This window comes from Dendropsophus ebraccatus, chromosome 2, assembly GCF_027789765.1.
Source record: "Dendropsophus ebraccatus isolate aDenEbr1 chromosome 2, aDenEbr1.pat, whole genome shotgun sequence".
Taxonomy (NCBI): domain Eukaryota; kingdom Metazoa; phylum Chordata; class Amphibia; order Anura; family Hylidae; genus Dendropsophus; species Dendropsophus ebraccatus.
In genome coordinates, this window is record NC_091455.1 from 174,097,541 (window position 1) to 174,110,896 (window position 13,356).

General features: G+C 40.4%; 1 protein-coding gene across 5 annotated transcripts in view; it reads right to left on the reverse strand.

Annotated features, from left to right (window-relative positions):
- Positions 1-257: 257 nt before the first annotated feature.
- The window catches only part of SNX10 (sorting nexin 10), a 53,056-nt gene continuing 39,957 nt past the window's right edge, over positions 258-13,356 (reverse strand). For all 5 annotated transcript variants that reach the window (XM_069960447.1, XM_069960450.1, XM_069960449.1 and 2 more), the window contains 2 exons: positions 1,728-1,934; positions 258-1,244 (listed from right to left, as the gene is read on the reverse strand). In XM_069960447.1, the coding sequence (XP_069816548.1) occupies positions 1,130-1,244; positions 1,728-1,934 (322 nt within the window). In that variant the 3' untranslated portion in view covers positions 258-1,129. The remainder of the gene's footprint in view (positions 1,245-1,727; positions 1,935-13,356) is intronic.

A 13,356-nucleotide genomic window follows, 5' to 3' on the forward strand; every position in this document is an offset into this window, starting at 1 on the left:
TACCCCAACAGTCATTGCCAGTGCAGGAATGCTGGGAGTTGTAGTCTTCCAACATCTGGAAAGCCACAGGTTGGAGACCATTATTATAGGTAATAGAGAAAGTTTAGATTATAAATCAAATTAAGCATAGAAATAGATACTTCATTTAGAAGTTTAGTATAAAGGAAAAGTTTTGAGGACCGCAAACACTTGTCTCTAACATACAATGAATGAACAAAAACAACAAAAACCAAAAACACAAAATACATTAAAAAAACTATTGTTAGTGTTTCCACGGTTTTTAATCATCAATCATTAACACCCTTGTTTATTTGCACAAATAACTTTATTGACAAAACACAATAAAGTAAAAATAAACAGAATTGTCAGGATACAAATATTTTAATTGTTATTCCTGGGTGGGGGGTATAATAAAATGAAAGCCACCTGATGACAGACATTTAATCCACAGAATGCAAGATTGTATTTTGGTTTTCACATTCTAGTCAGTTACTTGACAATAGATAAAGTGCATACATACAATCTTCTTGAAATAGTCGTGATCATGGTTATAAAGTCTTTATACTTCAGTGTTTGCACTAAAAATCTGAAACACATATCTGTAAAACACAAAACTTCTGTGAACACCCAGACAAACGCCAGCTAACGTTACAGGACAGACAGCAGTTTCTATTAAAAATGGAGTATAGGAAGTACAATAAACATAACAGAAGCCAAATACATATACTATAGCAAAAATGGTTTATAAATACATAACAAAACATGCAGAAAACTAAGATAACAATAGATATGTATAGTCTTTGTATTGTTCTAAGAGTGAAAATGGAAAACTTTTTAGAATTCATTTCCACCAACTATTACTATGTTACTAAAAAATAAACACAAAAAATAACATAAAATGTTTCATTCGTGACGTTATTTTCCAGCTCCATCTTTGGCACCAGTAACATACACTTAGATTCTCACATAACTGAAGTATGCCAGCCTACCAGAGGATGAGCATTGTATTACACCTCAGTTTGGATGAGCTTTTGGGTAACACCATCTCCCCAATACTATTCTTATTATAAGATTCATATTCAGATTTAGAATTGCACTTGGGTGTCCATGCAGCACAGGGGCAATAGTCTCATTGTGGGGGTGATGGGGCCAAAATAGTCTTCCATGTATCTCCATCTTCTTTCGCAGGTTTGCAACCATGTAGAAAACAGCTATCGTGTTTGGCCCCTAATGTTGGGACTGAACTGTTGGAGGGAAAATAGGAAAAATTAGAAAAAAAAAAACAAATATAAAAAAATAAAATAAAAAATACAGAGGTCTGAGGTAGCGGTGCTAGAAAAGGGGGCGACAGAGGGGGGATGGGGGAAGGAAATTGGTTTTCACAACACACTCAAAGGCTGAGTAGCGGAGGAGAACTTTAATTATCTCCCTTCAGAAGGAGACAGGAAATTTGGACTTTTAATTAGCCATTTGGATGTGGCTGGAATTTTTTTTTTTTTTAACCAGATAATTTAAACGCGAATAATTCAAGTCTGACTAAATGAAATTCACATAATCAGAATGCAGATAATTGAATTTCTACTGCATCCATTAATTCAGTGTGGAGGTGTGTGAGGACTCTTATGAGAAGCTGTCACAGCTCAATAAAATCTCAGTCAATTAATTTTTTCATTATCTGAGTAGAACACCAACAACAGAATAAGTGGGTCTACCACACATGAAAGTACCTCTCAGGAAGTAAGTGACAACTTGTTTGTTCTTCCTCCTTCTCCGCAGGAAACCGCCGGTTGGAGGTGGCAAACTTATGAATGGCTTCGCAGACGGAGTATTTGGTCTGTCCTGAGGCGCAGGCTTCAATCTCTTCCAGGGGAAGTTGAGTTTGTAAGAAAAGGTGAAGGCGGCTGTCTGAGAGCAACACCGGGCACTGCACCACCCTGAAAAACAGAGAGCGGAAGTCATTACTTGTAAAGGTCACGTTCTACAGGGTGGTATAATAGTCACACATACACAAAGCATTGCAGGAAACCGGGGACAGGTACGCTGCCTATTATATACAACTGGGATACAACATACACTTTGTAGTAGGACAGGAGTTAGATCTCAAGTATTGAGTCTGATACTGAAGGGTAAGTAAATCCAATCTGTATTACACGTAATTGGTGCAGGATCGGGCATCAGTACGGTTGATTGACCGATATGGACAAATCACAATAAAATGTTTCAGCCCAATTTAGGTTTCAATCTGGTTATGGTTTCCCCATATATTACACTCTTGTTCAGCAAATTTACTGGTTCATTTGTTAACCCTTAGATGACCATTAAGTAGAGCATAAATATGAACAAAGGTCACATGACCAGGGTGGTTCAGACCTACACATGGACAATAGCAATGTATCAGTAAGAAATTTGACAGCGCGTTTATACTGTAATGTTAATTTCTAGTGTCACACACCACTGTAAGCAGGACTAAGGTAGATATTATATATCCAATCCTAGGGCTTATTGGTCATGAAAATAAAATACTTTATAGGTCAAATTTGACTTTTTTTTTACATTTTTTGTACATAAATGTTAAGAAAGATTATTTCAACAATGCCGCTTTACAACAGGGGTCTACAAGGTAGGTAATTCATGGATACCCTCCTTAAAAATTATCTGTATGATGGGACTGGTGATAATAAAATACTATCCCTGCAAAAATCATTGCAAAACCCAGCCACAGTCAGATTAGAACTAAGGACCCTGACGCTGCAACTAAACTAACTAACAGTGAGCCAAAGGTGCTGCTCAAATGCGGGTTTTAATGTGATACTTCATACACACATTTTACATCATTTTCCACTTTCTAAAACAACGTTCCCAAACCTGCAGCTCTATGGGTTACGTCTGAAGAACCATTGGTTGGGGAACACTGTTCAAGAGCCTTCAAGCTTCTTAAAATACTGAATGATAATGCCCCCCCCCCCCCAGCTGTCACAAAGTAATAGCCTGGTGAATAGAAAGAATTCAGGGGTCTAAGTTTAATGGTACAGTGTCCAGCAGATACAGATCAATCCACCACAACAGGTCAATAACAGGATCTCATAGACGATCAGACCTGGAGATTGCGGGGCTTTGGCCTGTCTTTTATTATTGGAGTTTGCTTGTCACATTTGTGGAGGAACAGATGATCACAAGTTTTTGTACCATATTGTATGTGGTTTCTACATGAACATGGATTGATGTATACAGATCAAAGCAGGCACTAGGAGTAGTCCCCAACATTTCTAAGGACCTAACTATCCAGGAACACAAAAACGACATTCTGTGAATACATTACTAACATGGTCATAAGTGTTATTACCAATACAGAAATTATAGCTATGCTAACGTTTCAACGTGTACTTGTAAGCGACGCTAACCTCTGGATCCATTATTTAATGAATGACATAATATAAAGCCTGGTATTACCTAATAGAGTGTCTGGCCACGCAAGATGCTATATATAGTGTATAATACAGTAATAAGACGTCATATGGAGAGAGAACATCCTGCAGTGTATTACAGACCTTTTTTACATTAGGTGTATACAGCAGAAACGGTCATTGCCTGCTACTGTGCAAAAGATATACGTAGGAATTATGTCATCCCTTTCATGCTGCCCGAATCATAAGTCTTGATTGATTGTTTGGGTATATGGATAGATCAATCAAAGAGAGAGAGAGAGATCTATCAGTAAAGGCTGGTGGGTCAAAGAGCCACTTATGGTTCGGGCAGCATGAAAGTGATGACAGTTTCCCTTCAAAACAGCAAAAAACCCTGATATGCATTTGTGTGATCTGTCTCCATTGACCTCAATTATAAAAAAGGGATAAAAATACCCCATAAAAATGCATTTTTTAAAACTTTTTTGAGTACACAAAAACATGGTGCGCCACACTTTTGTGTACGCTTAAAGAAAAATGGATATGTTTTGATCCTTTTTTTTTTTTTAATAATAGTAGTCAATGGAAAAATGGTTTAAAATGGATGCACACAAATGCATCAGTTTTTTTTTTCCCTGTTCTTCTGCATAAAACAGATGAAAAAAAAAAAAAAACGCATTGCAAAAATACGTCGTGAACCCAGTCTTAGGCTAGTTTCACATCTCGATTTTGCAATCCATCTCACTGTATCTGTTTTGCAAAACGTACAGAAAAACTTGGTCAACTACGCTACAAACAAATCTGAGAAGTTTTGATGTTTTTTTTTTAATAATGTAAGACAATGGAAAACGGATCAAAACAGATGGCATACAACAGCAACAGTTTTTTTCATAGAACAGATACATTAAACGGACAGCAAAGTCGTGATGTGAACCAGGCCTAACAGACTACACAAAGTAAGGTATCAGACTCAAAATGAAGCCATCATAGTTTATTCCATGGGGGTTTAACCAAAGCCTTTTTGGGAAGATAATTCTATTCTTAACATATTTGGAATCGGGAGAAGAGAGAATGTTCTCCCACATGCCGAAGTAAAAAATATGTGAAGAACTTGACCTGGTTAATAAGTTTCATGCATCTTGGATTTCATTCTTCTGCCTTACCTGCCGCTACATGGTGTCACCGCACAGCCGGTCAATACACTACATGTACAAATGACTATAAATGATTCTTGTAGTGTAATGGTTCTCTTAAGAAATCAAGGGTGGTATTTATCATGTAAATTTATACAGGAGCAAATTATCGGAGCTGTAGTGGTTTCTGGTGAATAATACTTCTGTCATCTTAACTACACTGTAATCTATATATCTACTCCATATAAATAGTGTGCCACATAATAACAAACAGTCTCTTTAAAAACAAGTATGGGCAAAGCCTGGTCTAAATCATTCTAACAGCCGCCTGCACCAATGAATCAGAGGCAGGACAGCAAGAATTTGGAGCCTGGAGAGTCGGCTGCACGAAGGCAAAAGAAGAATGAGGGGGAGATCATTTACCAGCCACCAAAGAATTCATACTGCAATACCCTAGATGCACATAGGAAAGTCTGATATACAGTGACAACTGCATGTGGCGGCTGGAGAGAGGTAACGCAATTCATGATGGATGCAAACCATATTAAGAGTCAAATAAATAGGATACGAACATGTCATTAAAAGACAGGTAATGTAAATGCTGAAATATTACGTGGAAATCCAAGCCCTTGAGTTGTCCTCTAAGTCTATTCAACTTCAGTGAAGTTAAAGGGGTGACCAATATAGCCATTGTCAAAGCTGTAAAGGGAGCTCTCTAGGATTAGAAAAACATGGTTGCTTTCTTCCAGAAACAGCACCACTCTTGTGCTCAGTTTGGTTTAGTTCCATTAAAGTGAACAGAGCTGAATTGTAATACCACACACAACCTGAGGAAAGGGGTGGTGCTGTTTTAGCAAGATGGTATCTGTGCAGTCTCCAATCCTAGATAACCTCTTTAATAGGGTTGTTATCCAGCTTTCCTAGACTCCCCAATGGTATATTGACACTTTCCCCAGTGCTATCACACAGTAACCATTCAGGGACCAGGAAAGCAGACCTATAAACCCTGCGGAAGATGCAAAGGAGGTCATATTGGTTGCCACCCAAATGACCCCAATAGAAATTCTGTTCTGAGGTGGCTGGTGTAGTGAAAGAGGTTCTAATACCTGACAGTAGAGTCTTATGGCTGCAAAAATACATCAAGAACAAGAAAAGTTTTAAACCTTCAGAGGTTATTTCCTGCCATAGTTTGAGTTTTGTTTTTTTTTTTGTTTGTTTTTTTTAACTTTTTTTGAGCTAGCTTATAACACACGTATTAAGACATTTTTGGGGACATTTTTTTTTATAAATTGCCAAAACAAAGGTCACGTAGCACCCATTGTTACATCTGTGACAATTACATACATAACATTATTGTGTGCAGGAATGAAGATACCTTATACTTAAAATTAGAGGTAGTACCCCTTTAAGTAGAGCTGGCATAAATACAATGGGGAGACAGTAGGGTATACATAGAATAAATCTGTCAGTATAACTAGAGTAATACCCCAATGAACCCATACTCCAGTACTGCAATAGGAACTACCCATATAATGCGCAGGGGTTATCCAGCGCTACAAAAACATGGCCACTTTCCCCCTACTGTGGTCTCCAGTTTGGGTGGGGTTTTAAAACTCAGTTCCATTGAAGTAAATGGAGCTTAATTGCAAACCGCACCTGAACTGGAGACAACAGTAGGGGGAAAAGTGGCCATGTTTTTGTTGCGCTGGATAACCCCTTTAAAAAGTATTACTTCACTGAAACCCCTACTCATTTTGAGCCTAGGAGTCCAGTGGGTAATTCTACTCCTCCGTGGCTGACCTCTGACCTGAGTGCCCTCTATTTATTGATAACTGCCAATCACTGAGGACTGCCCACTGGACTCCCCAAGTCAAACATGAGCAAATATTTCAATAAGAGAGATACAAGTACACTAAATCTTTTCCAACCAACTACATATCTGCTCACCTCCTCCTGGCAGACTGACTGCATGTTCAATGTGACAGGTTCCTCTTAAAGGGAACTATCATTGCAGCTAAATACAACAGGAGCCAGGCTGAACTGTTAAAATCAAGTATTGACTGATGTAAGGAAAACTGTGGCTACAGGAGTGAACCTGTACTATGCACAATGGCAATAAACCATCCGGACGAGCTCCAGTATGGTCCAAGGCATTTAAATATTAGAGTAATGATCCTTCCAGACGGCACCGGAGGAGGAATTATGGCTCCTTCCAGAGAGGAGGCCACTGACAATTGCCAGGAAGATATATTCACTCCTCGTCTGGCAAATGCTGGCTACTTTACATTTAAACAAGACCTTTGAGTTTAGACGCCATCAGTTCCAGAGAGAATATACAATATGGGAGGAGTCTAGATTCTTGTTATACCTTTGTGGCAGGAAACTTTTCGATGCAACGGTCCGGTCACCTGTGACGGAGAAGGTAACCCGCCTGTGAGCCGATCTCGTGATCATCAGAAAGGCCTCAAGCCCATGAAATATAAATGCTTCTTGGTTAACCTGTCATGTGCTGGGCCTGGGAGGCTTGGGTTTAATTTATAAGCAGAGGAAGCAGCAGGACGACAGAGAAGAGGATGACAGGGAAGTACAATGAGAGGTATATATAAGTGGAGTATATATATATAGAGGATGCAGTGCTAAGAGTGACAACAAAGCTTCATGGATAGGGGCTGGCAGGCATAAGACCCCAATATTAAAGGGACCACTAAGGAGCAGTGACTGCACTGCTGCAGGGAGAAAGTGACATATGGCTAAATAAATAAAAGTTATTATTATTATTATTATTATTATTATTATGCTGTGTGTAATATAAATAAAGTCCAAAACATTATACCACACCTATGGCCTATAAATCCCAGCCCAGACATCCTCTACTTCCACTATCATGGGTTAAACATTCTGGCTACATTAAACATCTCTGTACATGGTAATATTAGGGCAAGGGTAGGGAACCATGGCTCTCCAGCTGTTGCAAAACTACAACTCCCATCTTGCCTGGACAGCCAAAGCTTTGGCTTTCCAGGCATGATGGGAGTTGTAGTTTTGCAACAGCTGGAGGGTCAAGGTTCCCTACCCCTATACTAGGGGTTCTAATTCTCACAAAGAAGTGTCACAAGTGCTGGAGACTTATTGAGCATGGAGCATTACCTGAAAATATGTAAATTAGATTTCCTGCAGAAGGACGAATCCAGAAGTCTTCCTCAAGAGTTAGGGGCCGTTCACATGTCCGCAAAATAATGTCCGTGCAGGCTCCTGGCATCATTATTCATTATAATTCTGGGAGTTCCGAAACGGTGCGTCAGTACAGTAGCGCCAAGATTTAAACAGTTTCAAAGCTCCCGACATCAGCATGCTGATGCCAGGAGCCAGTCCGAGGTCCAGTGCCAGAACACGGTCAGTGCGTGGATAGTATTTTTCGAAACATGTGAATAGTCACCAGTACCCTGCTCTGCCCTGGGGCAAAGAACTGCAAATCAGACGTGTGACTTTTTTTTTAATTCTGATTTAGCTATTAGAGTTTTCTTCCCTTGTTTTTGAGGAGAGTCATTCGGACACTCATTTTGAGCATCAAAATTTTTTTTTTGTTTTTTAGAGCCACTTTTTCACATGTTCTTTTAGCTGTTTTACGGGCTGAATGTACAATTAACAAACCAGTGGCAACTTTTTGTTTAGCCCAAAAACACCATAGCCTGATAGCACTTCATGCTGTTGTCTTCTAGGAATCTCTGACCTGACAAACACGGTCTTACAGATCATCAAGCTTTTACAGGCTCCCGGATATATATATATATATATATATATATATATATATATATATATATATATATATATATATATATATACACACACACACACACACACACACACACACAACTAAAACCTCTGTGCTGTGTATTTTCATCTGCCATTCAGGAACTCTGGAAAAGCTGTGTAAAAACATTAATGGAGCAGTAATAGCAGCAAAATGCAATCTAAAGCAAAGGGGGAAAAAAATCTATATAATAGAGAATACATCATGAAGTTGACGTAACTATATGCAAATCACAGTCCGACCATTATGGGGTTAAAGTATCAGCAGATAGAAAGCCGATCAAGCTGCCTGAAGAAATAAAAATACACATTGCCTTATAAGAGCCTCTGTGAATTTGCTGTCTGCCTTATGTCCATGCCAGTCCATGGCTTTCACAGCAAGTCATACAATGGAGACAAAGGTGTCTGTGGTGAGATCAGTGATCTGTGGGGGATACAACCTATATGTGCTTTCTTTCCTATCAGGACAGAAATGCATTCAACATTCTGCTGACTTGTATAAAGTAGATTGTTCCCGTATCTTATGAAGTACATTGTTCACCTATCTTACATGATGTCATCTCTGAAAAGAGACTAAATGTGAGCGAAAAGCCAGACAGACAGTCTCTAAATAGCACTGAGAGTGAACAGACAGTGTCTGCTGCCCTCTACTGAGCAGAAGGAGTACTGACCTGTTCTCAGAACACACCCAGATAAGGCTGGGTTCACACTGAGGGTTTTGGCCTCAGCTTAATGTATACATTGTGAAAAAAGTTCCTGTCCTAAACATTAAACTGAGGAGAATGTATCACATCCATAACCCATAGACTAAAATGGAATTGGTGAGCTTTATCATCATGTGGATATTAAATGGAAGCTATTATAGTCATTTATTTAATAGATCAGTCACCCATAGGCTATAAGGGAATGCATCTAATAGATATGCCATGATGTACAGTGATACATTTCTTTTACAGGATATGGAAACTGTACAGTCCCTATATTATTCCATACTTCTACATGAACAGAGTCTGACTAATAGAACCCTTCAGAGACATTTAGCATGTACATCTGGAGCTTTCCCCCCCACCATGTACACGCAAAAAGTAGTGGAAAAATGTATGTAAACCCAGCCTTAGAGTAATCTATATCACCAGCATGCATTCTTTAGCTAATAGGTATATGGTTTAATTATACATGTAGAGCCTGTCTGGCCTGTATAGATCATTAATAAGGCTCTGTTCACATCTCATGTCGTGGTGAAGTCCATCAGGTTCCATCAAAGTGTCCGTTTTAAAGGGATAAAAATAGGGTCACATGCAGTCATTGTCTGCCACGTACGAGGGTGCTGTAGTGACGCCCATATGGTTTATAACCAAAGACAGATACAGATAAGCAACCTAGAGAAAATAAATCTATATATTTGTGTTCTTCATATAGCTATATCTAATTAAATATATAGACAATTTCCATTATGCAACACAGTGCTTACTATTAAATCCAGGTAAAAGGGGAACTCTGGTCAAATCTATAAATCCTGGGCCAGTGGAAGGGAGGGGACATAAAGAATCTATGCCAGTCACTGGGAAGACAGACTGACAGGCGACCAGGAAAACATCAGAGCAGGAACTAAGGGCCCTATTCCACAGTAACGATAATCGGCCGGATCGGCCCCATTTGGCCCGATTCGGCTCATTATCGCTCGGTGAAATAGAGAGAACGATCAGCCGATGATCGTGTCATCGGCTGATCGTTCATTTAGGGCCAGACCTTAAATCATCGTTCCCCCACCGCGCATCGCTATGGTTGAATAGGGGTGCGCGGCGGGCGACCGACGATTTGAGAAACAGCAGCATCATCATCATCCATTACCTGGCTGCAGGGCTTCTTCTCCGCGCTGTCTTCATCCCCGGGTCCCGCGCGCTCTATCTTCTGAATGGCCGGTCAGCTGACGGAGCGCTCAGCCAATCACAGGCCGGGACCGCCGCGGTCTGTGATTGGCTGAGTGTCGCCTGTCAGCTGACCGGCCATTCAGAAGATAGAGCGCGGGGGACCCGGGGAGGAGACGGAGCGGAGGACAAGCCCTGCAGCCAGGTAATGTATTGCTGCAAGGGCTGCAAGGACATCGCTCAACGATCATCGGGCCGTGGAATAGGCCCAGTAAACGAGCAGCGATCTAGCAGATCGACGCTCGTTTACATCGTTGATCGGGCCCTCCTCGGCCCGTGGAATAGGACCCTTAGTCTATGTAGTCTGGAGGAAAGACTGGAAAGAGTAGTAGATGCTTGGAACAAACTTCCAGCGTGTGCGGTTTGTAAATCTACAGTAAATGAATATAAGTGTGCCTGGGATAAACATATATCTATCCTAAGACAGTAAGAAAGAAAACAATAAGTGGGGTAATAGAAGGACCATGTGGTGTTTTTCTGCAGACAATCTTCTATATTTCCATAGGATTAGTATGAGAGGTGTATTACTACATTTGTTACATAACATGATTATCAACTGTTAGTAAAATATCTTATGGTGTTGGACAACACCCTTAAAGGGATATTCCCATCTGGATCATTCATGGCAAATCCATAGGATATATGCCATTGATATGCCAGCTGCAGGTGCCATCTCTGGGACCTGCACCTATCTCACAGTCGAGGGCCCTTCAGACCTCTTTAGCGTTGTTGTGGACACTGAAGGTGGTTGGTAAGCCAAAAATCTCCTGCGTTATGGAAATGGCATCGTTTGCAGTGCTATGTAGTATACGCAACCACACAAACGAAATCAGCAGGGATGTTTTTGGCTTTCTGAGCACCTCAAATGGCCACTACTAAGCTAGAGGGGGCTGGGGGGGCCTTAAACTTGAGATACAGCTATTAGAAAAGTTCAAAGCACATCAGTTTTTTTAGCGTACGCAAAAACATGGTTGACCCTCCTCTAGCTGTCAATCATTCTGGAGGAGACGGGTCCTGAAGGTATAATTGGCAGCCAGAGGATGGGAGATCACAAGCAACCTGGCTGGTAAATATACAAGGCTGCTTGGGATCTGGAAACTGAAAGCACAGATATATACATATCATATATGTACGATACATCATACAGTGGTACCTCGGTTCTCAAACTTAATTGGTTCCGGAACGCAGTTTGAGAACCGAGCAGTGTCTTCCCATAGGAAATAATGTAAAATCTGTTTAATTGTTCCAGCACCCACCAATACTTACCTACAACACTTATTTAGTACATTGAAAAGTGCCCAGTATAATCACTACAGTACAGAACAGCACTATATACTGTACAGGACATTACAGAGCAGCACTATATACTGTACAGGGCATTACAGAACAGCACTATATACTGTACAGGACATTACAGAGCAGCACTATATACTTTACAGTACATTACAGAGCAGCACTATATACTGTACAGTACATTACAGAGCAGCACTATATACTGTACAGGACATTACAGAGCAGCACTATATACTGTACAGTACATTACAGAGCAGCACTATATACTGTACAGGACATTACAGAGCAGCACTATATACTGTACAGGACATTACAGAGCAGCACTATATACTGTACAGGACATTACAGAGCAGCACTATATACTGTACAGTACATTACAGAACAGCACTATATACTGTACAGGGCATTACAGAGCAGCACTATATACTGTACAGTACATTACAGAACAGCACTATATACTGTACAGGACATTACAGAGCAGCACTATATACTGTACAGGGCATTACAGAACAGCACTATATACTGTACAGGACATTACGGAGCAGCACTATATACTGTACAATAAATTACAGAGCAGCACTATATACTGTACAGTACATTACAGAGCAGCACTATATACTGTACAATAAATTACAGAGCAGCACTATATACTGTACAATACATTACAGAGCAGTATTATACTGTACAGGACATTTTAAACAAGAAACATTCAACAAAACCAACTATTATAGTACAGTAGTCACTAGAGTACCCCTCACCCCACTGTAACAGATAGGAGATGGTAGTGCAGTGACTGTACTACTACTACTGTGCTGTATACGCACTCCAGTCGTCTTATACTGTACTGTATGTGAAGCCTCACCAGAGCTTAACTTACCAGGTACAACCCACCATCCACGCTCACAAAAACGTTCAGATACCGAGTCCTTCAAGACTGGGGGCCCGAAAAGTGTTTGACAACCGAGCAAGAGTTTGAGAACCAAAGCAAACTTTCTTTGAAAATACAGAGTTCCAAGCAGTTTGAGCACCGAGGTACCACTGTATATACATATCTTTCCTATCAGTTTTCTTTTATCCTTCTCGGCCTGTTTACACAGGAAACTGTATGGCCAACAACAAATTTTGAAGCCTGCTCTAAAGACACGATAAGCCAAAGATCCTGAGTTTTCCCCGTCCTCAGCTGATCAGTATCACTTTTACATAGGCCGATTAACGGCTGCAGGAGCTATTACAGTGACTTCCACAGTCCCTGTAAAAAGTCACTAGAATGCTTTGCACATGTGGCTAGAGGGTAGTCAGTGACCATAGGAACTATGTACACAGCTAACATCATCCCTAAATGCTTTGCCCCAATACCCTTATGGCTTATACTGTAGGTATCCTCTAGACTAGAGCAGACAGTAGCACATCAGGTAGCTTCATGTTGGGCAAAACTACCTCCTTATAGGTTTAGATCTCACCTGCTTTTCTAGCCAATGGCTCAAACACTGTTTAGCAGCCAACATGGTACCCAGCAGGGCAGAGAGTAGAGGACAGAGTGGTGGAGCAAGTGCAAGAAGTACCTAGCTGTTGTGAGGGCTGCTTACTATTATATAGTTAGCTCTGCAATACTTATCTTACACCGATTCACTGTAATTTTGGATAGTATGATATGAGTAAGGATCACCATCTCAAATGCATCGGCTGCTACATGCTATGTACCATGTTTACACGTACTTTTCTATATGAGGTTACTGCAGTGTATCTACAGTGTGTTAGGCTTCAGAGCATCACATTTCTTACAATGAC